Source organism: Neomonachus schauinslandi, chromosome 6 (assembly GCF_002201575.2).
Source record: "Neomonachus schauinslandi chromosome 6, ASM220157v2, whole genome shotgun sequence".
In the NCBI taxonomy this organism is placed as follows: domain Eukaryota; kingdom Metazoa; phylum Chordata; class Mammalia; order Carnivora; family Phocidae; genus Neomonachus; species Neomonachus schauinslandi.
The window spans coordinates 91562284-91587991 of record NC_058408.1 but is presented as its reverse complement, the minus strand read 5'-3'; the positions used below and the strand labels follow the sequence as shown (position 1 = coordinate 91587991).

Below are 25708 nucleotides of genomic sequence, written 5' to 3'. Positions count from 1 at the left end.
TCCCGGGACTCCAGGATCATGACCTGAGCCGAAGGCAGTCGCTTAACTGACTGAGCCACCCAGGCGCCCTATCTCCACTGTTACTTATAGCAAGTGATACAGGTTTTCCATTTATAGTAGTGAAATACAATTTTCTATTAGACCAAGTTAGGTAAAAAAAAAAAAAGGCAGTTAATTTAAAGAAAAATATTAAGTAAATTAAAAAATAGGGAGTTACTGATATGACAAAAATTGTGAGGTTGGTTTATAAATTACTAAAGTCTAGGATATCTTAACATAAGGGCTGAGACTTTAATAATGCTATCATTTATCAAATACTTTATTGGGCCAGACATTGTCTTAAGAACCTGAAATTCAGTATATTATTAAATCCTATAATATCCTTGAGAAGTAGGGATTTTATAATTTTTTTTTAAATTGGGGTTCCAGGGTTCAAGTACAGGTCAGCAAGACTCCTACCATTACATTCTGCTGCCTCCAGATATAAGATTTAAAGCATAGTCATCTATCCATTTATCCAATGTACATTTTGAGCACCTACTGCATGCCAGACGGTATCTTAGATTAAAAATTGGGCTGGGGGAGGGAACTTCTCTCTTCCCGGTAAGTACTTCAGTCTAGTAAATGGCAGATAGGGTCTCGATCAGAATAAAAAAGAAAAGGTTTCTCTTTTTGGGCTTCAACTCATACTCCCAGGAAATAGACCAAATTTAGAGCCATAAGTAAATATGCAGAGTTCCCTAAATAAAAGAAAAAGTCATTATTTTATAAATACTAAGAATATTGAGCATGAGGGGAACCTGGGTGGCTCAGTCGTTAAGCGTCTGCCTTCGGCTCAGGTCACGATCCCAGGGTCCTGGGATCGAGTCCCCCATCGGGCTCCCTGCTCCGCGGGAAGCCTGCTTCTCCCTCTCCCACTCCCCCTGCTTGTGTTCCCGCTCTCTCTCTCTCTCTCTCTCTCTGTCAAATAAATAAATAAAATCTTAAAAAAAAAAAAAAGAATATTGAGCATGAGATTGATTCACATAATAAACAAATTGCTGTTAGAAATGGCCACTGGGTCGATTTGACAAAAAGGCTTTCAAAGGAATCCTTAGGCCTAATTTTATGAAAATCTGATATCTAAAAATTAAGCCATAGGAAATGAATTTACATTACAAAAGGGCGCTCTACTTCATCAAAAGGAGTCTGCAGAGGGTTTCCCACCATTGCAAGCCTTTTTACAGCACCCTATAGAGGAAGTAACTAATAAAGATACAATGTCTACACAGCAGATCCAAATTATCCAGACAGTAGAAAATAAGAATTGCCTCTGGTCTAACCCTGCTGTCAAAATTTATAATTTGAAAATATAGAAGAAAAATATACGAGATGAGAGAGCCACACATGCTTGAGAACCAGAAATCCCCATATCGGAGAGTGGAATCCCACCAACGTTGTGGGTGGACACAACATCACCCTCTTTGGTCTTCTAAGCATGATGATTTTGTGCTCTTTAAAGGGACTCAACCAGCAATCTTGACCCAAGAGTTCAAAAAGCAATTTCAGGACAGCGTCCATGAATGTCCTCCAACGTCACTCCAATTTGGTGGATGTAAATGTTTTCTGGGCAGGGAATCCACAGTATTCTTTAGATTCTCAAAGTTATCCATGGCACCCCACAAAGGTTAAGCACCATCAGGACAGGAGAACCCAACCACCTTTCCTCTCGATCCCATGTGTATGGACTAGCAGGAAAGGGCAATACATCAAATTTGGCAGAAGTGCCTGAGGGGTGTTTTTTGGGGAGAGGGGGTAACTGATAATCCCCAGGCATTAAAAAAGTACTTCATAACCTTCATAGGCTCCTTTCAGAATCAGATTAATGCTCTGAATGGTCTCCCAAGAAAATGTGTATTTACATACAGAATTCTGCATGAAGATTTGGTGTTGGTTGTCGGGGCGGGTAGGCATCCTCACACAAATTTATCCATTGGTCCTGAATGAAGAACCCATGACTCATGATTCCTCAGCAGAACATTCAGGCACTTGACTTACAGCGTAAGTTATAGGATTTTGGGGGGTGGGAGAAAGCGGATGATCATCAGTGCACTGTCTGCCAAACCTTGAACCCGCTGTAGTTCTGTACATACATCTGTAGTATGGATTTATACCATCCATATCTTCACTCCCAGAACAGATTCGACAGTTTTATTCAGCCAGAAAACTGCCCAGGGTAATTCTCTGATTCTGTGAGATCCACCACTAACATTGCCTTCAGAAGAAATTGTTTTATGTGACTTGATTTGATTAACCACACTAGCCCCATTTGCAACTATGAATAATGTAGCCAGGCAGAAAGTTGACATTTTCACAGAAAAGTTCTATCATTTGCAATCGAAAATTGCCAACTTTTTTTCGTAGCTTGTGGGTAATACAAGCAAGGAATATCACACGAAAATATTGCTTTGATGAATCAAGGACACCCAATGAGAGGATAAAGACTTAACATTTTGAGTTTCAACTGATAGCCTTTTATCATCCGAGAATGCATTGGTAGGCATAAAAAGTCTTCCTAGTTATGAAACAAATGGAACTCTATAAACCCAAATAAATCAAGAAAGAGCCTCCAGCTTAATTATCTTCCCTTCAATATCTCAGAACACTTTCTGGGTAGAAGTGCTAAAGCTTTGACAAAATATTAGGAATTTCAACGAGGAATATATAATACATGTATTCCTTCTGCTAACAAGACAAGCTTGATATGAACCCCAATGTTTTTATCAGAGACAATGAAAGCTTAGCATTTAACATCAAACACAGGAATTCTATCTGGGAAGCCAAATTTGAACAAAGTCCAAGTTCCTAGTGAGATGAGTAGGCCATTCAGAAAGAAGATCTAAGCCAGAGATGACCACGAGATTCTTTATTTCTAGTAATAACCTGATAGAACAGAGAAATCACACGGGATGGGAATCGCCTCACTTATTCAACGATCATAATCCCTGCCCTTTAAGCATTTGCAAGTTTGCTCACATTGCAAGACACGTACCCATGGAAACTTCTTCTGTGCTTCCAGTGCATGTCGCTTACACCTTCATCCATGCACTGGCTGACCCCCATGTCACAACCTAGCTGTGTCTGTCCACCCCACTACACTATGAGTTCCTGAGCCTGGGTCTCTTCCATCTTCATCTTCTTTCCACAGCAAACTCAGTGCTCTAGCCTTCTGAAGCACTCAGTGCATACAGCAGCGATCCTACTTCAAAATAAAAAGTTTGGCTAACCGTCACCGCTATTCGAATCTCTCTAGATCAGCACTGTCCAATATAAATAGAATGTGAGCCACATAACTTAAAATTTTGAGTAGCCATAAAAAATGTAAAGGAAAAGGTAAAATCAATTGCAATAATATATTTTATTTAACCCAACATATCAAAAACACTATTTCAACATGTAACCAATATAAAAATTATTAGTGAGATATATATTCTTTTATGGTAAGTTTTTGAAATTTGGTGCATATTTTACACTTAAAGTACATGTAATTTGTATGCTAAACATTCAGCAAAGTGATATGTAGCCCTACCAAAGCAATAAAGCTGTTTCACACACAAAAATATTTTAATTGCTTCAGTTTTTAATTTTAAACTGGAATTAATTAAAATCAAAAACTCAGTTTCTCTTTCGCAGTAGCCATATTTCAAGTGCTCCATAGCTGTTCCTGGTTAGTGGTTACCATACTGGACAACACAGTTCTAGCTACTTAAGTAGCCGATAAAAGCAAGTTGCACAATAGGGTACATGGTAAGATTTTATTTTTATTTATTTATTTATTTTTAAAGATTTTATTTATTTATTTGACAGAGAGAGAGAGAGATAGCGAGAGTGGGAACACAAGCAGGGGGAGTGGGAGAGGGAGAAGCAGGCTTCCCGCTGAGCAGGGAGCCCGATGCGATGCAGGGCTTGATCCCAGGACCCTGGGATCATGACCTGAGCTGAAGGCAGACGCTTAATGACTGAGCCACCCAGGCACCCCAAGATCTTATTTTTAAAGCAAAACAATTTACACACACACACACAGATAACCGGAGGAGTAACCTCTGATTGTTAGTAAAGTAAATTCTAAGAGAAGGAGTGGAATTGGAAAGAGGCGAAGAAGGACTTGTACTTGAATGGTTTGAATTATTTATGTGTATTGTAAAAAAGTACAATTAAGCAGGAAATGGTTTAAATTTTTACATGTATTGTATAAAAAAAATTAAAGGGTTGCAGTCCCATCTTTTCTTTAAGTAGAGACAAATATAGTTATACTCCGAGAGTGGCAGGGACAGCTGAGATTCCTTTAGATGAGGACTACCAGCAAGGGGGAGGAATTAGAAGCCATGCTACATATGGAATGTGGGATTGAGGCTGTTGGTGTTTGAGCTGGGGAATGAAAAAGTGGGGGTGGGGACAACTCTTTTCAAATATTTGAAACACTATCAAGGAAAAGGAAAATTTGATTTGCTCTCTGTTGTTATAAGAATAGAATTAGTAACAATAGTATACCATGAATATAGTAGTTTGTACTATAAACCGTATGCATTTCAAACTTAAGTCATCAAAAATAATCATTTCTAACACAGAGATGGATCAAAGATGGACCAGAACTGCCTCGTAAGGTAATGAGTTCTCAATCATTGAAAATAGTAAAAGGTCAACTAATCAAGATGTCAGCAGAAGACATTTAAGAAGTAGCAAGTGTAGGAAAGATGTCACAACTAGAATCTTATAACTAAATTATCAACCCTGAGATTTTATTATTCTATGAAATTGATCAATATCCCAAGGGCATGTGTGAGCTATTACAAATGTGTACCCAACATCCAATTTCCCTTTCCTTCCGAGAATGCTGTAGGATTATATATCCTAAACTCCTTGTATATCCTAACCTCCTTGAAGTAAGCCATGACCACGGAATTAATCTGAATGAGTAGTGAAATGTGAGTAGAAGCGATGTGTGTTCCTTCATGTTACTATCGAGTGTAAACATTTAAACTCTAGTGCTCAGCTCTCCACCTCTCGGTTCCCCTTCCTATAAGCACGAAGCACCAATGCGGAGCCAGCACATAGGGAAAATTTGTTTTGTAGTCCTGTACGCCACAGTGAACTGTGCAGAGGCAAAAAAAATAAGCCTTTGTTGTGTTAAGCCACTGAGATCTTGGAGATGTTTGTTACTGTAGCATAATTCAGGCTGTCCTGATGTCCATTTAAAATTCTTGTTCATGACCTCCAAGAGAAAACACACAAACCCATGGCCCTCACAGTGTGGTTGGGTTTCTTCTGGAATAATTAGGCACCTCAAGGACAAACAGATCTCTAGGTTGGACCATTGTACAAACACACAAACACCAGACACCTACCTATATACCCCTAATATACCACAAGATGAGCCAGGTCACAGCCACTGAAGCATCAGATGGGGCCAGTAATTCACACGTCTCACTTGTGATATCCCAACGTACATTTGAATTCCTGGCATCAAATATTTTCTAACCAATTAAGGATCGGCTGTGAATTATGATCTAAGGAAGTAAAAGCAGATGGTTTATAGGACAATACACAGGTAAATTCTGACAAAAAGAAGTAAATTTAAAGACATCACATAAAAGCATTTCAAAATAACTCTTGAGGTTTTCTGGACCCCTAGAAAACTGGGATCATGACTTATTTAACCTTGAATCAACTTCGGTGCCTTATAATAGATACTCAAATGTTTATGAGTGAATCTCAATGAAGTCAGGTATTACTATGTCTATATCTTGGTATTCTTTTATGTTGCAATTGTCTATTTTACTTTCTGGGGGAGGAAACAGCATTTTGTAGGGTTTACTCTTCTAAAGGAAGGAGGAAAGGAAAAAAAAAAACTGTTCTTGACTAAATGCTCCCACTGTGTGCTTGGTGATTCCTCATACGTGAGCGAATCTAATCTTCCCCAGTCCCATGAGACAGGTATTGTTAACTCTGTTTCACAGATAAGCCATCAAAGCAGAATTACAATTTTTAAGGTCATACAGCTGATGGAGCAAAAATTTGAATCCAGGACTGTCTTATTTTAAAGTCCATGCTACAAAGGTTTAGCACAATGGTCAAAAAGAAGGCACCCTAAAATGGTAGCTTCTGTTTGCTCATTCTAAATCTTTGACTGAAAACATTAATACAAAACAGTGTCAACTAAATAAGTGTTCTCAATTAAAAAAAAAAAAGAAAAGAGAAAAGAAAAAAGAAACCTGTACGGCTGCAAATGTGAGAAGCCTATATTTACACACAAGCATCATGTGATGGGTAATTAGCCAGGTAACTATAGGTTTTTCTCTGCTAGAAAAGTATACGTTTCATCATGCTTTGAAATCTGCCTTATTATCAGCACTGCTATGAAAACAATGTTTTATTTCTTATTGAGTGAATAGGCCAGGCATGAAGCATTGTTTTTGTAGGGCCCAACAGAATACTTTCTTTGTGAACCAAAGAAGCAGAATGGGTAGTTGGAAGGTGGAGAATATCCTCCATCATGATTAGCAAGTAACCATTTTAAGGGAGGCGAGGATTAAAACAGTGCAATTGCCTAGAATACGAAATACTAGATGTCATGCAAAACCATCTCCTTAATAACCTGTCACCTAAAAAAAAGACAGATTACGAACAAGCCGATAATAAGAAAGATATGGCAGAGCAAGTCCAGTCTGGATTTGTTTATTTCCCTGCACATTTCTGTAACTGTTATAATCCTGAAACATGTAAAAGATTCCCTTGAGGAAGAGATGAATTAATAAGTGCCAGTATTAATACGCAAAATGTCTACACACCACAAACCCCTACGACAACACCCGAAACCCTCAGGCTAGCAGGCTAGCTTCGAGCACGTTCAAAATCTCTCCTAACGAGTTTCCCAGCATAAGTCTATAGATGGCTGGCTACAGATTAAGCCAAAATAGTTAAAAGCGACATACTCCACCCCCCAGCCGCCCCCGCCTCCCAGGCATGTTGCTTCTCCTAGCAGGTACCGATGAGACCGCCCCTCCACTAGAGGGTGTCATGGTAGGAAGCACGGAAAAGAAGTCAAGTCAACCACTGATCCCGGTTCGACTCAGAGCAGAGAACTCCAGAGATTTAGAAGTTTAGAGGTTGATCATAAAAGTGGCATGTTTACTCAAACTAGTAGGTATGGCTTTGAAGTTAGAATGCCTACATGATAGACCGAAGACCGTTACGGGGAAGATAAGACAAACACGTAAGAAAAAAATACTGCCTTATATTGCTGGTTACAGAGTTAGGTGCTCTGTAGGTGGTAGGGACACTAAGTGTGTTAAGAGCTCCATAAGCAGGGAAAATCCTATGAGCGGAATGGCTGACGGGGGCTTCAGGGGCGTAACCTGCTAGTCTTAAAGAAAAGAGAGCATTTCTGCAGGTAGAGAGTCCTGGAAGGGGCATCTCAAGAATGAGTGAAGGCATGAGCCACTCAATATGCACTGCAGAGATCGAGGGGCAGGAGGGTAGGTCCGTGTTGCTCAAGAGAAAGGAGACCAAGCAGTCAGACTAGTTAGACTAAAGCAGGTTTACATAAAGGATAGGAGATAAGGTAGGGAGATAGGCAGTCTTAACATTCCGTGTGCACTTTGAGCCTGCAATTCCTCTACAGATATATAAGGAAATAGTCATGGATATGTGCAGAGCACCAAGAATTTTACCGAGTTTTAGGAAAACAGAAGTGACCGAAACGTTCAACAATGTTCAACAACAGAAACACCTCTAGAGTGCAACATGACGCAGGCAGAAAGAAACAGTGTAGAGAGCATTTGAGGATACTGTCACGAAACATCTGTACAGATGTACAACGGGGAGGCAAACATGAGATTTCATTTTTATGGGGGAAAAGTACATGCATATGAATTCTGGTCTCTGCACATATTATATACATTGGCATGTAGATCTATCAAAGTGTTAACTACAGTTACTTCTGGATGGGAGGAAAAGAAGCAACGTACATTTTTCTGCTTTTTGTTTGCAAGGCCCACATTTTGTAATATGAACATGGATAGCATTGGTAATGAAAACAACACCAATTAAAGTTATTTCATAAAAAAGAAAAGCAATGGAGGCTGGGGTAATCACTGGATGCTGGCCTACTTTTGTACTTTATCCGATAGGCATGAGGCTACGGAAAGTGCGGGGAGGGGAGGGGGGCTACAGGCTGAAAGCCAATATTTTAAAAAAGGGTCAGAAGTATAAAAATGTTAGAAATTATTAAAAATTTTAGAACGCAAGTGGAGAGGTCCAAAGGGAGAAAGGTGGAGGCAAGGCATGGCTCTGGGATTGTGGGGGAGAACGAAGAGATGTCATTTCACCCCAGCACACTAACCACTAACAGAAAACACACATGGGCAGGCCAGTCAGGAAACCCCGAAATGGCAGGACTATTTGCTCAGCCCCTACTGTGCACGAAGCACTTCAGAAAGGCTTCGCAAACCCACCATTATTCCCGCCTGTCCTAAATAAATATATTTATTAAAATGGGGTAAAAGTCCAAACCTCGGCTTTTCTCTGCAGTGACCTGTGCAAACTATAGACCTAAACACATAATGCTGGAGGACAGAAGAGGGGTGAATCTTTGACATTTAGGAAAATTAATGTTTTGCAATAAAACCTCACATCTGAAGTACTCTAAAAGATAAACGAGCTGTTTGGGAGAAGCAGCGTCAAGACTAAAGAGAATTAAGCCTAAATGCCCAAATCAAATATCTGCTCACAAAACCCTCTGGAAAAGTCACAGCAATTCACATGTAGGATGTATGTGCTTTGTGTTGCAAGGTGATGCCATCAGATAACAGCTATAATAATGGCCTACAGTCAGTAACCATGCAGTGGCTCAAGAGATGAGAGGTGGAGAGCAAACAAAAACATTTTAGAGTTACAATGACAGGAGCAAAGCATTATGTATCTCCAAACGGGAGGGGAGCTGTTGAATCAAACCACATTTTGCAAGCACCTCTGAGGCACGGAGTCAGTGTTGCACTCCTCCCGCCAAATGCATATAGAATTATTGCTCCAAGTTCGTCAATCTATGATACCAGAAACTTATGAGCTTGCAAGAAGCTAAGGCTGTCAAAAGACTTTTTCCAATGGACCCCAGGTATGTAACCAGGAACTAAAGGTGAGATATATATATATATATCTGAGCAAAGGACTCAGACCACACCTGGATTTCTTCCATCTTTGGTTATCTTCCCATCAGCTGGTAACCACCACAGGTAGTTCATTATGAAATTAACATTTCTCATTGACGAAGCTAAAACAAAATTACGGGTTGATTGCTTTCTCCATCATGGTCTTTTTATCACAGAAATGACCACAGAGTACCTGACTAAAGACAAAACACCAGAAAAACAGAAAATGAAAACAAACAAAAAAGCCAGAACAGCTAGAGTCCAGGAGGAGGGTGATGCATTCAACTAACACATATGATAACTTAGGGAATACTTGTTGGTCTTTATCTTATTTGATCGGAGCAGGTTAAACAAGCTGGACACCATGCTGGTATTCAACGGTGGACCTTTAATGAGGCAAAAACCAGCTGGGGCAAGTAGTCCCTTAAATGCTATAATACAACTACGGGAACCGCAGAAGCTAGAAAAGCATAGCATTGGTACTGAGCCACAGAGACTCCCGCCATATTAGTTGACAACAATTTTCATTTGATAATAGTCTACATTTAATGCTACTGTTTAAAAACAAAAAACCCAGGTAACTGAAATTCAGGAGTAGTGGCTGAATAACAATGAATAACTCTTTGTGCTCTGAGAATTAGAAATCCAGGCCATACAGCTGAAGAGAAGAAGAGAGCCATACTTTAGTCAGTGTCATGATCTACCTGGAGGCTGTCCAGACGGAGGGACGGGTATCACAGTCCCTCTTCCACAGGAAGCTGTTCCTCATTTGGGTCTAGATTTCTCAGCACAGACGAGCTCATAAAATATGAATGGGTAAGCAGGTGTAAAAAGAACACCCAAAATGGATCCTAAGATGAGTAACCAGGATGGTGAAGGATTTTTTAAAACCACGTCCTGGGGAAGAATTGAAAGAACTGGGATTGTTTAGGCAAATAAAAAGAGGATTGAGGACTATTTCAAGGAAAGGGGATTAGAAACATCAACTGTACTGATGTCCAGCCTGACAACTCTCTGAAGAGCTTGAAAAAAGCATGAGTTTCTTGCCTTGTTCATGCATTGTAGTCAAGAGGTGAATACTGGTAACCTGAATACTAAAAATAACACCAAAACTTCCAATTTCACATTTTTCCCCCCACTTCTGCCCTGACATCTCCAATTCTAAAAGAATAAACTCTTAAATTCTACTAACTTCTCTTCTGTTGACTACCCATCTTCAGTCCACTATCAAAAGAAAATAGAATATGGAATCCTAAAATGCATTCCTTACTCTAGAAAACACCAGAAGATCCACAAGTCAACAGAAATTCCAAACGAGAGGGTCTTAACTTGGAATGCGCCATCATGAGTGATGGCAAGACAAGTATCCAGACAGCAATATCCATGACCAGCTGCCGACTGGCTCACACATGCGTGGATTTTGCCGACTTGCTTTCCAGCAGGAACAGCCGAGATGGCTGAGTGCAGACAAAATACATGATTGTCATTTTTTCAAGACACTTCTTACACATGCATTCTACCATTATTTCAGGACAATGTTCAACTGTTTGATTACATGGGCAAATAAATAACCTCCCTGATCTGTTCCCAGATCCTTAGAAAAGTTGTTCTAAAGCTTTGAATGTCTTGGATACAGACTCTGGGAAAGGTGAACATACTCCTGTCAAAGGTCCTTTGGACTGTCAATTTACAAACACATGAAGCAACCTCACGAAGAAACAGCCATGTTGGCCCTTGGACAGCACACTTCAGTGTTAACTATGCCACGGTGAGCTTCTTTAAAGAATGTGTGGCTCACACAATACCATCAGAGGGCCTTGTGAGAAAATCCTTTGGAAAGTACCTTTAAAAATTTTTTATAAGCTCCATGGGTAATTGATTTCTATTTTGAACTCAAAGATTCTATAAAGGCCAGATTTGTTTCAGTGAAGAGGCCCTTCTGTAGGGATTCCTCATGATGTTCATGAATAGAATAATTCAACAATATATCATCTAAGAAACTTCACAAATTTCTACCTTAAGGAAAATAGTACAGCTAACCCAGCAATGAAGTTAAAATATAAACACCAAATAAACTCACAAGACTGTTTAATATATATACAAAGTTTACATCTAGGAAGGAAGGAAGGAAGGAAGGAAGGAAGGAAGGAAGGGAAGAAGGAAGGATGAAGGAGGAAGGAAAGGACTGTCCTAATAAAGCGTGTCTTCAATCCTAGTAAGTTTGTTAGATGTATCAGGTGAAAAATCCTCATTATGATAAACTGTCAGCACCTTAGCATACTTCTTACTGGAGACATTTAAACTGTTTTCTTCAATGCAGGGTGAGAATCCTACCCACAGCCACACCCCAAGAAGCAGTTTGACATATCAAACTCAAAAATGACCTGAAATAACCATTTGAAATACAAGGCCTCCAGAATTTCCAAGCAAAGACTATAGTCAATTTCTTTTTTTTTTTTAAAGATTTTATTTATTTATTTGACAGAGATAGAGAGAGAGCACAAGTAGGCAGAGAGGCAGGCAGAGGGAGAGGGAGAAGCAGACTCTCCACTGAGCAGGGAGCCCGACGTGGGGCTCGATCCCAGGACCCTGGGATCATGACCTGAGCCGAAAGCAGCCGCTTAACCGACTGAGCCACCCAGGTGCCCCAAGTCAATTTCTAACTAAAAGTACTTGAGAAGTCACTGACATGACTGGCCACTCCTGGCCCAGCTTGTTTTGACAAAATTTTCAGGAGGAAAAAAGTTATACAACATATAAATATACCTATCTATATGTAAGGAACCATATAAAACATATGTATGATATATTTTATATCTAATATGTAATATACATATAAAATATCATTTTATAGTATATATATATATATCCAGGAGGATTTTAATAATAGTCTTCTATTGAGGCAGATAATAATGAAAGTAAACCCTGCCCTCAATACTAGACCATGTGATTAGGAAAGTTCAAAAGGGACAAATAAATTAAAATACTGCATAGCTCCCTATCATACAAAACCTCCTTCTGATAGTAACATGCTGATCATACTAGGACTTCAGTATCACAAATGCTTCCATTGACACTAACTCATTATTCCTCAGTTGATCTTCTCAAACACCGAGTGAGATAAAGCAGGGTATACACTATTACACCTATTTTACACCCAAGGAACCTAAAGATGTAAACATACAGTGACTGTTCCAGGAAGTGACAGATCTCCAGGACAGGTGGAGCCAAGAGTCTCCTGACCTCCTGCCCACTGCGCTTTCAACACCATCATGCTGTCTTATTCCCCAGAGTACAACAAAATCCGAGCAGCAGAAGGGACAGGGGAAGCCACACTTTCCCAGTCTGATGGGCCTTCAGAAACAGAAATTGAACCAAGGGAACCCCCATCATTAAATTCAGCTGTACCCACACCCACATCCTTTGGTCTCTTTTCTCAATTTCAGCTCAGACGCTTCTGTCTTTTCTTTCTTTTTCTAGAGACACATTTGGAGATGAAACCATTCATAACTGCCCATCCACAGACACTTTGTGGCAGCATAATTGACAATGAGTCTGCTGCAAAAAAATGAAAATGCTGTTTTAATAACCTTGGCCTAAAATACATTCTGTTGTATGCCTCAAAGGGTTTCAATAAAAAGTCAACCTGTAGAGACATATTTTCTTGGCTTAAACAACAATCCAAAGCATATAAATGTAGTCCAACTATAATGACATATTTATAGGCCAATAAAGCTTACACTGCAGCTTTCATACTTCACTTAAAGGAACTCTGTAAGAAGCAGTGTTATATAAAATAATTTGATTTTTTCCCCCAAACTATAGCCCAAGGAATAAAAAATGCAAGTTTGCTATGTTTAACTGATAGTGTTTATATTCCTTAGTTGCTAAAAATTTTGTAAAATGAAATAATTCTTCATTTGACGACTTCCAACTGCCATACCAAATATGGGTCTCAAGTCCACTTTATTACAAAAGCTAAGTACTGTAATTCTAAAGACAAAAATAAATAACTAGAAGCTTGTGTAGTGAATGATTTAATCAACCCGATTCTTCTGGAAAAACAGGTTCCTGTGTTCGTTATGCTTATGAATAATACATTCCTCAACCCTCCTATTTTAACATAGCTCGTTTCTCTCTTTTTTTTCTTTTCCTATAAACTTCAGTATGAAACAGTCTGAGAGAAGGTAAAATATCTCACCGAGTAAAGTCACAATTTGAATTGGTTTCATAGTGAACTTTCTTTCTTTGAAAAGGACAAAGAGGAGGAAAGGGGACGAAGTCATTCTAACACATCTCAGCAGTGTTTTTGAAGATTATTGGTTTTCCCACTATCTAGATGTGTCATTTTCGTCACCAGTCATTTTGAATCTTAAACGAAAACTGCACAGATTTGTAAAAAGCAAACATGATACCCACAAATATTGTCCTTGAAGGGGCAGGGGATAAAAAACATAAGAGCTGTATTTCGAATCAGAGCAGTTATTGGAAGCTGCCATTTGGGGCAGAGTTTCTCTTTGCGGAGTATTAATTTGTTGGCAGACACACATTTGTGAGAACATTCTTGTTTTTTTACTCTTCAGAGAGAGACAGGAAGTGACACAAACTGGGATTAAAGGGAACTTATTCTACCTAAACATTGAGCAAGAAGAGTTCTTTAATTAGCTTTTAGATGGCAAAATCCCTTCTTTAAGAGTCAACCTAATTATTTTGTTCTTATTGATGTTTTAACGTGATGAAATACTTTGGTTAAAAACATAACATATTAGAGTTTTATTTTAGCCACAAGAAAGGTGAGATCTTTCCCTTCTTTGCTGACTTCCACCAGAAAAAAAAAAAAAAAAAAAGAGGGGGGTCTTAAATAATCTCAGAGTTCATCTTCTTTCTTTGGTAAGAACAATGAGGAGTTGGAAGTGTTCTACAGAAGGAAAAACCTAATAAGTGTGTGAACTTCCATTAACAATGTGGTATTGGAAGTGGTTTCAGTGTGGCCAAGAGAAAGAGAGATAAGAAAACCACTGTGTAGAAAGAAAAGTACAGACAACAAATATTTTGATGTTGCAGACAGAGAAAGGAAGAGGTTGAAGAGAAAGTTGCTGGGACAGGAATGCGTACAGCAAATGACACCCCCTATCTCCCCAATATAAATCCTAACAATGTAGACTTGTAAACCTTAGATCAGGCAGATAATGGAAACTCATTACATTAAGGAAAGTTTTTGTTTCTCTTTCCACATTATTACAACACAGTGTGCATTCCAATTACAAAAGCTATTTGTCTCAAATTCCCCACAGTTCATACCAACTGAGTAGAATTTCAAGGCCCCAAATACTATCCTTAAAGGGGTATTTTACATTTAAAAAAAAAAAGAAAGAAAGAAAAAGCACATGGTATTTCTTGTTCACCAGAGGAGAGCCTCCCCATCCAATCTCCTGTTGATTATTTTCCCTTCCTCAGCACTAATTGTAGTTCTGTTTCCCAAATGAGATTTAAAAAAACACCAAAAACCAAAATCAGAATCACCTGGAAAGTCTTTTATCAGTCCACATTCCTTGGCCTTGCCTCAATCCCACTGAATGAAGAATCTGGGGAAGCTGGATTTAGCAATCAGCATTATATTTAAAATTTCCGTACTGAGTTCAATGAACAACTAGATTTAAAAACCACTAAGTACTTTGAATATTCACTATAAATCAATTTCTTCTGAAATCAATTATTAAAAAGTAGATCATGGACATTTTTTAGAATTCAGTGAGATCAAACCCTCTAAATCTTTTGATAGAATTAAGAGATTGAGTTTCTCTTCAGATTCATTAATAAACTATCAATTTTAAACAGAAAACAACTCTGCTATAAATACTTTTGTTTATATGTGTGACATCAAGCTTAACCATCTACACATCCTTTTGTCCCCCATGGGTTTCCTGTTTAGTTTTTTTATTAGTAACAGTATATTCCATAACTAAAAAAAAAAAAAAAAAAATCAAACAAAAAAACCGCTTTAATGTTAGGGAAAATACAAGACAACAGCAATACAACTTAGAGCATACATTAGGAAAGTAATACAAGAGATGTATTATTCACCATTATGACACGTCAGAAGACTAGTCACTGTGTGTTCATGAAATTAGGGAGTGTAACAGCATATATAGGAAATATAGTAAAAAAACAATTTGGGGGCTTTAAAATAAAACCACCAGATTAATAATTTTCCCTACGTGTACACATGACAGTCAGGCTGCCATGCCAAAATATTACCGCCTGACATCTACCAAAATATGACAGGAAACTGTTAGTCGTTGACTCAAATTGCAAGAAAATATTAATATGATTCCCAAAGTACAGTACAGCTCATCATAAATCAGAATCACACCGAAGACAGTTACGGCTGTTATGCAGTCTCTTTATGCCAATTAAGTAAATAGTCTAGGTTTGTTGTAATAGTTAAATCCTAGGCTGAAAAAAACAGGAAGTTGTCACATTAAGGCATAAAATAGGGCTATGAACATCAGCATTGTGCGAGAATGAAAGAAAAAGATGCCTTAATATGTTAAAAGTGAAGTTCCTCTTTGCCTAAAGAGGAAATAACTAGTCTAACTCAGAGGTCAACAACTTTGGTCTTGAGCAATGCTAGGAGAATAAGTCAGTGAATGCCACAGGGAGATACAAACAGAAGGGGGAGAAAAAAAAAGAAAAGGTCACAAAAAGTCTCTGGAGACGAAAGTGTTAAGTTAAAGCAACAGAATTACTTAGGGAGCCCCTCCCGTACACCAATCATCCCTGTGCTAAACCCTTTATATCTTAAATCTCAGTGACGTGTTAAAGTGCCCATCTTTTTCAGGTGGGGAAACTGAGGCTAGGAGGTTAAACAATTTGACATTGCTCTCCTGCTCCACATTAAGTAACTCCTCTCTCTTCTTCGCTCTCTTTTCCACCCAATGTAAACAAACACATGAAATTCTGACATGGTGTTAATAGATGTCATACTATCTCCTTAGAACAAATATTTAAACTCTTCATTAATTCAGTCTCAGGCACCCTAATGAAGTCTTATGCCTTCACACCAACGGGAAGCTGCCAAGGCCATGTGTTATATCACCCAGTTCCTGGCACGGGGCTTCACACGGAGAAGGCCCTGTGATCTGGCAGCCAGCATCCATCCCTTACACACCCAGACAATCTGTCCATACATATTCCCAGGATACTTTGAGGTCAAAGAAATTTTATATCTATATAAAATTATCTATATGACAGAGTTTCCAGAAAGGTCTGTGAACGACAACAACAACAAAGTAGGTTACTGTATATACGCCCACACATGCGATTTGAAGTACAAATTATATTTACCAAGGTCAGCCTTTTCCTTGAGGACATCTTTGAAGTTGAGTCCACTATTGAGGGTTGACTGCCGGTACTTCAGCAGAGCTTCCTTCTGTCCGTTCCTCCCCAAGGCCGAGGTTTTCACGGAGCCAGCGTGGAGGCCACATCTCCACTTGGAGAAATCAGAGTGTACCCACTTGACCAGGTCTTCAAGCTTCACAATTACCTTTTCGGAAACAGCAATGACTTCATCCTACAAGAGTTGGTCAAGGAAGAACAAAACATTATTGGTGGCTGGGGGGCAAACGATAAATTTTCAACAAAGCCCCTCTGAAATACCATTTGAGTGGTTTAACTTTATGCAAGCAGACAATGGGCTTGTTGGTGACAGAGAATCTTCAATAATTCACTTCAAGGGTTTTTCACTGCTAGCTGTCTAGTTGAAAAATAATGTAGAAGATCTATTTGTTATACGGTAAGAAAGTGCCCCAAAATTGGGCAGTAATTCTGATAGCCATTTTTAATGCTAGGTGCCAAAGCCCACTCTGCCCACCTAACCACTCGCTCGGGTGAAAGCTAATCTTTAGGTGCAGTTAATTGCAAAAGTAAAAAGTGAGAACTAGGTGACTAATGGTTAGCCTGTCTCTATATAAATGGTCTAAGTAAATCTGGGATTCTTGGAACTCTGACTCACCCCCAAATTCCTATGTTTATGGTACATTTTCCCTTGGCTTATACACAAATATTGAATTTAACTTTTGTCCTAAAAATTAAATAAAACTGTGATGTAATCCCAAAAGAAATACTTCATAAATGTTATGTGCTTCCCACTGAAAGAAACTTACACATTCTCATGTTTCTTAAAAACTTTGTAAGTTGAGAAATGAACTGATTTTTTCTTTTAATACATATGGGGCAAGGGGAGAGAGGGTGAGCGAGGAGAAAGCCTTTGAATCTAAGAAAAGTAGTTGAAACTTAAGTTTCTCGTATGGATCATAAATTTGAATTTTAAGCATCTCTAATTGCTTCCAGGAAACAACCAACTTTTCTGACTCAGAATTAATCCGGCAAGATATTTAATAGATATCCATCCATGGAGCAAAGGAGGGCCTCTCTTACCCGAAGATTCTTTGGAAAAGGCTTAAGAAGATCATCTCACTGGGTTTTAAGTTAAATTATTTGAAGCATTTGACATTTCAACTTGAACTGACTTTTTTCATTTCTTTTACTTCACATTTCTGAAGAAAGCTTAGCTGTGAAAACCCCTAAGCTTACAAAATCTTAGAAATATTTTTGACAAACAACAACAGGAAGATGTCTCTAAGCTACTAAACAAAAGGAATTCACAAGTGATTTTGGCTAATTTTGCTGTTAAACATGACTCCTTCCTCCTCCTCCCCCACCTACACACACACACACACACACACACAGTACTGCACATGCTACTCCAAAGCAAACAAAAAAGAGTTTATTAAGATCAGCTTCACACAATAAGAAACCCTGGATCTAGTTTTTAAAATTATTTTAAGGTAGGATCTAGAATTTCACTTTTCCTCATCCAGTTCCAAGCTGCTTCTGAGTAACAAAGTTTGTTAGGCAGCAACAAAATAAATACTCTATCAAAAATGAAAAGTAAAACTTTCGTAATGGAGTCCATTCTCTTATCATGATTAAATATGAACTTCCACTGAATGGGACCCAAAGTGGAAACTGTTTTTATCTTCTGCTCAAGAAAAAAAAATTCAGTACTTTATAAACAATGGAGCATATTACAAAGTACCATTTCAATGGATGATTTCACTCAGATTCACTACACCATCCTCTTGAAATAAAAGATCTGTCGTTGTCACGCATTTTATAGCTATTACATGGTGATTATTAAATGTCAGAATGAAAATTCAGGCTGGGTATTGTTTCAAAGCATATGGGAACAGCTTCTGGACAGGGCACACCAGAAATCAAGTTTAGAATATGCTGGAAAATAATTAAGTATCATGGTATATAAGTCTCAACATTAGCAAAGATGGAATTTGGCAACAATGTTACCAAATATGGTTCCTTAGATGAGACCAGTTTGGAGATGAGTGTTATTTTCGAATAGCTCTATGATCAAATGATTATCATTTCAATTACCAGTTGCTTCAGATCTTTTCCAAGAAATGGTATGACTAGCCCTGGCTGGCTTACAGCGCCCGCCAAACAAATAGTTTATTAACCAAGAGAAAATACAATCCTTATGATGTCATTGATGAACAAACCCATCCTTCAAGATTCAGTCTATAGATTTTGTCCTCCCTCCTTTTCTCTCTCTCAGAAGCAGACTTCATGAATATACACCCATACATGAAAACAAATGCAGGGTTTCACATAAACTCGCATAAGCCATAAACCCAAGTTTGGATGAATTGTGCAACCACCAGTATGTTTTACTGTGGATTCACAGAGAAACTGGCCTTGCAACATTGTCAAATGCCAGGATTTAGAAGGAAATCTGATAAGCGGAGGAGGGGAAGCAACAAACCAACCCAAAAAACAAAACAGCCAACATATATATAGAAAATGTCTCAGGAAACATTGCTTTGTACACACAATGGCATAAATCACATGTTCATATTCACTATTCTGAGCAAGCGTTGAAGTTCCTAATACTTGCCGTTCCTGGGCAAGCTTCTATGTCTAAGAAAAGAATTACAATAAGCTCATCTCATGATTACATTAGCTCTCTGCAAACCAAGAATTAGCACTGGATAAATATTGCTGATTTACTCTACTACAACACAAAAGGAACACAAAGAAATACACTTTGTTATTCTCGTAATGTACCTTGGCTTTTCAATTAACACAGCTCCCTAGCAATATTTATGGAGGCTGTGTTGAGAGGCTATCGAAGTCCAGATCCCCTTTTGCCACTGTTTTAAGTGGCTTGTTTCTGTAGTTTGGATTTTGTGTCTACCACTGTATAAAAACAGCTCATGCCATCCCGGAACCCTCTCTGTCAGAGGAAAGTATCTAGCTATGAAGTCACAAATTAGCCTGTGTATTGCTGGTCTCCCCACGTGTTCTAAAAATTGGGAAACTTCACACAAGGTCTCTAGACTTCTGTCTTTTCATAAAATAAAATAAAAACAAAATAGTAAAATAAAATAAGATAAAATAAAAAAGAGGTATCTGCCAATAAACAAAAAAGAAACAAAAACAGTTGAAAGTGGTTGCTTTCTTTAGATAAGATGGGAGATATCTAGTTTACGGGTGACCCATCACTCCCTACTACTGCCTTATAGTCAGTCGATGTTTCCCTCACCTGCCTGGCCCCGTGGGGCTGCCGGCCAGCAGGTAAACATGCACACCCTGATTTGGTCCACCTCCTTCACGTTATTGACGAGCACAGTGAGGTTCAATGACATAGCCTCGTACCACCTTCTGATAGAACCGGGACACGCCTCCAGGTTTCCTATCTGCCAACATAACATTCATCCTGGACTCTGAAGCCTTTGCCTGGGTTCGAATCCCAGGCCTGCAATTTACACTGTGAAGCACAGGGAAACTTCTTTAAGCTCCCTGTGCTTCCATTTTATTTAATGTATTTTTTTTTAAAAAAGGACAATAAGACTACCTCTTATGGTAATTGTGAGGATTAAATGGGCTAACATAAATGAAGTGGGATGTCAGAGTTAGCGACACGTTCATTGTCATGAGTCCTCCGCTCTGATGTTTTCCAAAGTTGTACCATGCAGAGATGAGTATAGATGGTTCACGGGTAAACTTTTTTTTTTTTTAAAAAGTTACTCATTGCTTATTTATTTTTGTGGTTACTTTCCATTTATGGGAAAGTGGTACTGGTTTTCCATTTATAGGAGATTTAGAAAGTTTCCTCTTCAAATAAATTTAAGTTAAAAAATAGGCCAATTTGAACAAAACCATTAAGTAAACACAGGACATGTGGGTATGGCCAAAAAAAAAAAAAAAAAGATAAAAGACAAGATGCTATGAAAATGACTGAAATTTGGGACAGTGTATTATGTCAGTGGTTCTCAAAGTGTAGTCCAGGAACCCTGGGGAATCCCCAAGATTAGTTCAGGTGGTCCATAGAAGCAAAACAAAGATCATAATAATACTAAGACATTATTTGCTTTTTTCAGTCTTATTTTCTTTCAAGTGTATAGTGGGGTTTTCCAGACACTATATGACATATGGTAAGGCAGGAGAGTAAATGCAGAAGCAGATATGAGAACCCAGCTGTCTCTATTAAGCTAGACAGTCAAGAGCTTATAAAAATGGAAAACAATGCTACTGTTTTTACTGATTTTTTTTTTTGTTTTTCAAAATATCGTTAATTTTGATAAAAATGTAGCACTTATATAATGGGTTTATATGGCTATTTTCATTTTTTAAATTAACTCACAGTAAAATCTCCTGTTTTGATGTACAGTTCCATGAGTTTTAACACATGGCAACCACTGATATGTTCTTGCTATCGAGTTCTCTTTTCCAAATGTCATATAAATTGAATCATACCATCTGAAATCTTTTGAGACTGTTTCTTTCACTCAGCGTAACGCCTCTGAGATACATCCATGTTGCTGCATGTATCAAAAGCTTGTTCCTTTTCGCCGCTGCGTACTACCTCCCTTGACATGGAAGTGTCACAAGATTGTTTCTCCATTCACCCACTGAGGGACACTGGCTTGTTTTCAACTTTGGGGACTCCAAATAGAGCTGCTGTAAACATTCACATCAAGCTTCTTCTGTGAACAGACATTTTCAATTCTCTAGAACAAAAACTCAGAAGAAGGACTGCTGGGTAAGCGTCTACCTAATTTTGCAGAGACCGTTTCCCAGAGTGGCTGTACCATTTTGCACTCCCACCAGCAAGGGAGGAGAGTTCCAGTTGTTTCTCTTCCTTGCCAGTACTTGATACGGTTTTTGTTTATTAACTTATTATTGCCACTCTAATATGTATGGAGTGGCTTCTCATCATGTTTTAAATTTTCATTTCCCTAACGGCTAATGATGTTGAACATCTTTTCAGGTGTTACTTTTTCATCCGTATATCCTTTTTGGTGAAGCACATGTTGAAGTCTATGGCTCATTTCTCAAATTGGGCTGTTTGTTTTCTTACCATTGAGTTTTGAGAGTTCTTGTATCTACCGAATACAGGTCTTTTGTCAGATACGGGATTTGGAAATATTTTCTCCTGTCCTGTGGCTGTCTTTTCATTCTCTTAACGGTGTCTTCAATAAAACAAAAGTTTTCAATTTTTGATCAAGTCCAATTTGATCAGTTTTTTTCTCCTTTCAATTGTGGCTTTACTCTTTTGCACCTGTGAGTTCTTTGCCTAATGCCATGTCATAAGCACTTTCTCCTATGTTTCCTGCCCAAAGCTGTGTAGCTTTACATTTAGAAGTATGATCCATTTTGACTTAATCTTGTATGAGGTCTGTGAGATTCAGCTCGACATCCATTTTTTTCTACATGTGGATGTCATATTGTTTTTATTTTTAAATGAGTTACCAAGTACTTTAGATTATTTTTCAGTTTTAATTTATAATGCAGTAAATATCAATAGATATAACCCATATAAACAAAAGCTCTTTGGCATCCTCAATAATTTGAGTGTAAAGGGTCTTGAGTCCAAAAACTTCGAGAACCATTGTATTATATCATGTAACCAAGACCTTTTCTTTCTTTTTTTTTTTAATTTTTTAATTTTTTTTTAAAGATTTTATTTATTTATTTGACAGAGAGAGAGATAGCGAGAGCAGTAACACAAGCAGGGGGAATGGGAGAGGGAGAAGCAGGCTTCTTGCCGAGCAGGGAGCCCGATGTGGGACTCGATCCCAGGACCCTGGGATCATGACCTGAGCCAAAGGCAGACGCTTAACGACTGAGCCACCCAGGCGCCCAACCAAGACCTTTTCTTATTCTTCATTTTCTTTGACCTCTTAGTGGCATTTGATAACGAACAACCCGATCTTTGACAAAACTCTCGTCCTTATTAAGAATTATGAAGCGTCTGAGATTTTACTCTCCTTCCAAACTTACAAGTTGGCCTGCCACAATTCTACGGATGCTGGCAGAGGACACAAGACTCCTGGTCAGAGACAAAGAACGGTTTATTGTTCACAGCAACAGCTGCAGCCAAAGTATCATGTTCGTGTTGTTTCTTCAATACCTAATTCCCAAAATGAGATGCAAAGAGGGCGAGCTGACATGTGCACGTGAAGTGGGGTGCATTATAGGAGTAGGACCCTGAGTGCAGGGAACCCAAATCTTTAATACTGGTCAGTAATCACGCCTGCCCTTTGTTCTGGAGAAAGAAACTTGCTCTGTCTTCCAAAGCTGTTCACTAGATAAGCATCCTTATCCCCACCATTTCCCCGCCTTCCCTTATAGCCAGGTGCAGCCACGTGACCAAGTTCTTACCAAAAAAAATATGAGTATTAGTGACATGTGCCACTACCACGTCATGGCCTTAAAGGGAATGGAAACGCCTTTGGACAATACACATGAGGACAAATCTCTCAGGAGAAAAAGACAGAAGGAGCTGGGTCTCTAGGCAACCTCATGGTGCAGAGCCACCTTACTAGGCCTGAACCATCTACCTGTAGGCTGTGACACAAGAGAGATTTTGAACTCCCGACTTATCCAAGCAATTTTAATTCTGGGTCTCTCTGACACACAGATAAACTTCTATCTTTATAAATATATCGTTCCTCAGGAGAGAGAACATGAACACAGCCTTCCTCATAACATACCATGTGGTAACCAGTAACTGATCATTGCTTAGGATAACTATATTCAAGGGCGCCTGCGCGGCTCAGTCAGTTAAGCATCCCACTCTTGATTTCGGCTCAGGTCATGATCTCAGGGTCGTGGAATCGAACCCCGCACTGGGCTCCGTGCTCAGCACGGAGTCTGCTTGTCTCTCTTCCTCTGCTCCTCCCCCTGCTTGCTCTCTCTCTCTCCCTCTCTCTCTCTCAAACAAATAAAATCTTAAAAAAAAGGATAACTATATTCAGCTATGTTAATAAAGCCTAAAGTATTATGAACACATAAACGTAATGTAAAAGGGGTTGGCAGAGAGAGGATGGAATGAGAACAGGAAAACACGGCATAGTCACCTCAATGTTCCCCAAACATCCTAGATTTTTAAAATGTTCTTTGTAGCAATTGCAATGTGATAAATGTTAGGAACACAAGCATACCAACAGGTGATGTTAGCTAAATAAATAGTGAAACCAAAATAATAGTCCAATTGGTTCCACGAGAGTGGGATATTTTCATCTAGATAGAAACTAAAAATGAAAACAAACAAACAAAACCCTGTTAAATGCTAACATTCAGAAAGACCAGTGCAAGCACATCGGCTTGTGCCCTCACCACTGTGGTAGGCAGGTGTGCCCACAACGTGCAAGGGGAAGACTGCCACCACCGGGCCTGGCTGGGTTGGCCACTCTCACGCTCACGTGGCCGATCACTCTCCCAGTTAAGACGTTGGTGTGTTCCACTAACAGGACACCTACAGAGCGAGTAAAAGGTTTCACTCTACAGGCACGTGGTTGCCGGTCAGAAGTCCAACAAAGTCAGGGCAGAACGGTAACGTGGGTCGACAAGATGGAAGTTTTCACTGGCCAGCCGTGAAATGCGAAAAAGGAAGAAAACGCAGCTCCATTTGCTAGATTTCAGGGACGATCTTTGTACCAGTGTGGGATCCCAGCAAGGAAGAGAATGCTTGTGTAATGATAATCCAAGGAAGATTTCAGGAAGGCACTGATGACAAACGTGTTGGTGGGATGTAAAGGAGCCACAAGAGATAGAGTACAGGAACTTGGGCTAAGGGCAGGTCAGTTATCATCACTTGTAGGCCTAAGGGTCAAAGCAGGGAGCGAGCAGTTACTAGGATGGAGTAGACCCTTCTCTACCAGTGGTGGTGACTCTTCCTTGGAGGGACACCAAGAGCCTGGAGGAATTGCACAGGAAAGAACAGGGAATCATCACCTGTCTTCACCCTCCTTCCTATTCCCATCCTGGCAGGGCACCTCTCTGGCTGAACCCCACCAGAAACCACAGGGCCAGCAGCTCTGTTCATGGAGTCAAACCAGTGAAACAGAGGGCAGAGAGCAAAGAGAAGGGAACAGTTTTTAAAATATTCTCTGTACTGGAGAATGAACTGACCTAGCGGGGCCCCTGCCCACTCTTCCCATTTAAGACTTTGTCCCTCCTCCTTTCATCTGGTGTAATAATATCCATTTTTCCTCAGAAATAAGGATGGCAATAGATGGTAGTAGTTGTTTTTTAATGTACTGGGTAGACAAAATAAAATGATATCAACACTAAGTTGGTCCCTGGACTGGGAAGTCCTGTTCTTATTACCTGTGACATAATGGTAAATCTTTATGAGGCACCACTATTTCATGCTGAATTGTGTAATTCCATGTTCTACAGTAAACACCTGCATTGCGGAAACTTTTTAGCGGCAGGTATCCTTGCTTAATCTCTACTTCTTTCGTACTTCCCGAGGAGCCAAGGACTATGCTGTGCCTAAAGCATACAAAAACTTCTTATCTTAATGGTACACCATCTCTGGATGGTTCCATGTTCGGAGAAACGAAGGGATACTTAGAAAGCACTGGCTCTGGAGTCTGCCTGCCCCAGGTTCAAATGCAGCTCTACTAGGTTTAATGTCCACATTCATCTTGGGACCATGGCATCATCTTGCCAAGGTCTCATCTAAAAAAAATGGGTTGGGGGTGGGGTGCCTGGCTGGCTCAGTCAGTGGAGCATCTGACTTTTGATCTTAGGGTTGTGAGTTCGAGTCCCACGTTGGATGTAGAGATTACTTAAAAAAAAAAAACTAAAAAATGGGGGAAAATAAGATTAAAAAAAGATTAAGATTAAAAAAAAACTTGCCTCCTAGGGCAGTAAAGGATGTTGAAGCCATCAGAGTACAATGGTCAGCACAGAGTAGGCACTCAGGAAATAATGGCGATTACTATTACTATATCACATGGCTTTAACTGAAAATGATGGAGTGAGGGCGAGGGGTATCCATATGGCACTTGTGAGTAGCTGTGTGTATTCCTAACTCTTCTTAATTCTTTGTCAGGGAACAGTGGATAATCCTGTAGCTGCTGGGTACCTCCAAGGGGAAGGTGGGCCAGAAAGCAATTACTAATGTCTGGGCTTCTAAGTCATTCTCCTCA

At 39.2% G+C, this 25708-nt stretch overlaps 1 protein-coding gene across 2 annotated transcripts in view; it reads right to left on the bottom strand.

The window, feature by feature from the left end:
* Positions 1–25708, bottom strand: part of ARID5B (AT-rich interaction domain 5B) — a 173347-nt gene that overhangs the window by 126349 nt on the left and 21290 nt on the right. Inside the window, exons 3-4 of one of the 2 annotated variants that reach the window (XM_044916037.1) lie at positions 16533–16758; positions 16357–16365 (exon numbers count right to left, since the gene is read on the bottom strand). In XM_044916037.1, the coding sequence (XP_044771972.1) occupies positions 16357–16365; positions 16533–16758 (235 nt within the window). The remainder of the gene's footprint in view (positions 1–16356; positions 16366–16532; positions 16759–25708) is intronic. The other variant, XM_021699513.1, reaches the window with a different exon arrangement.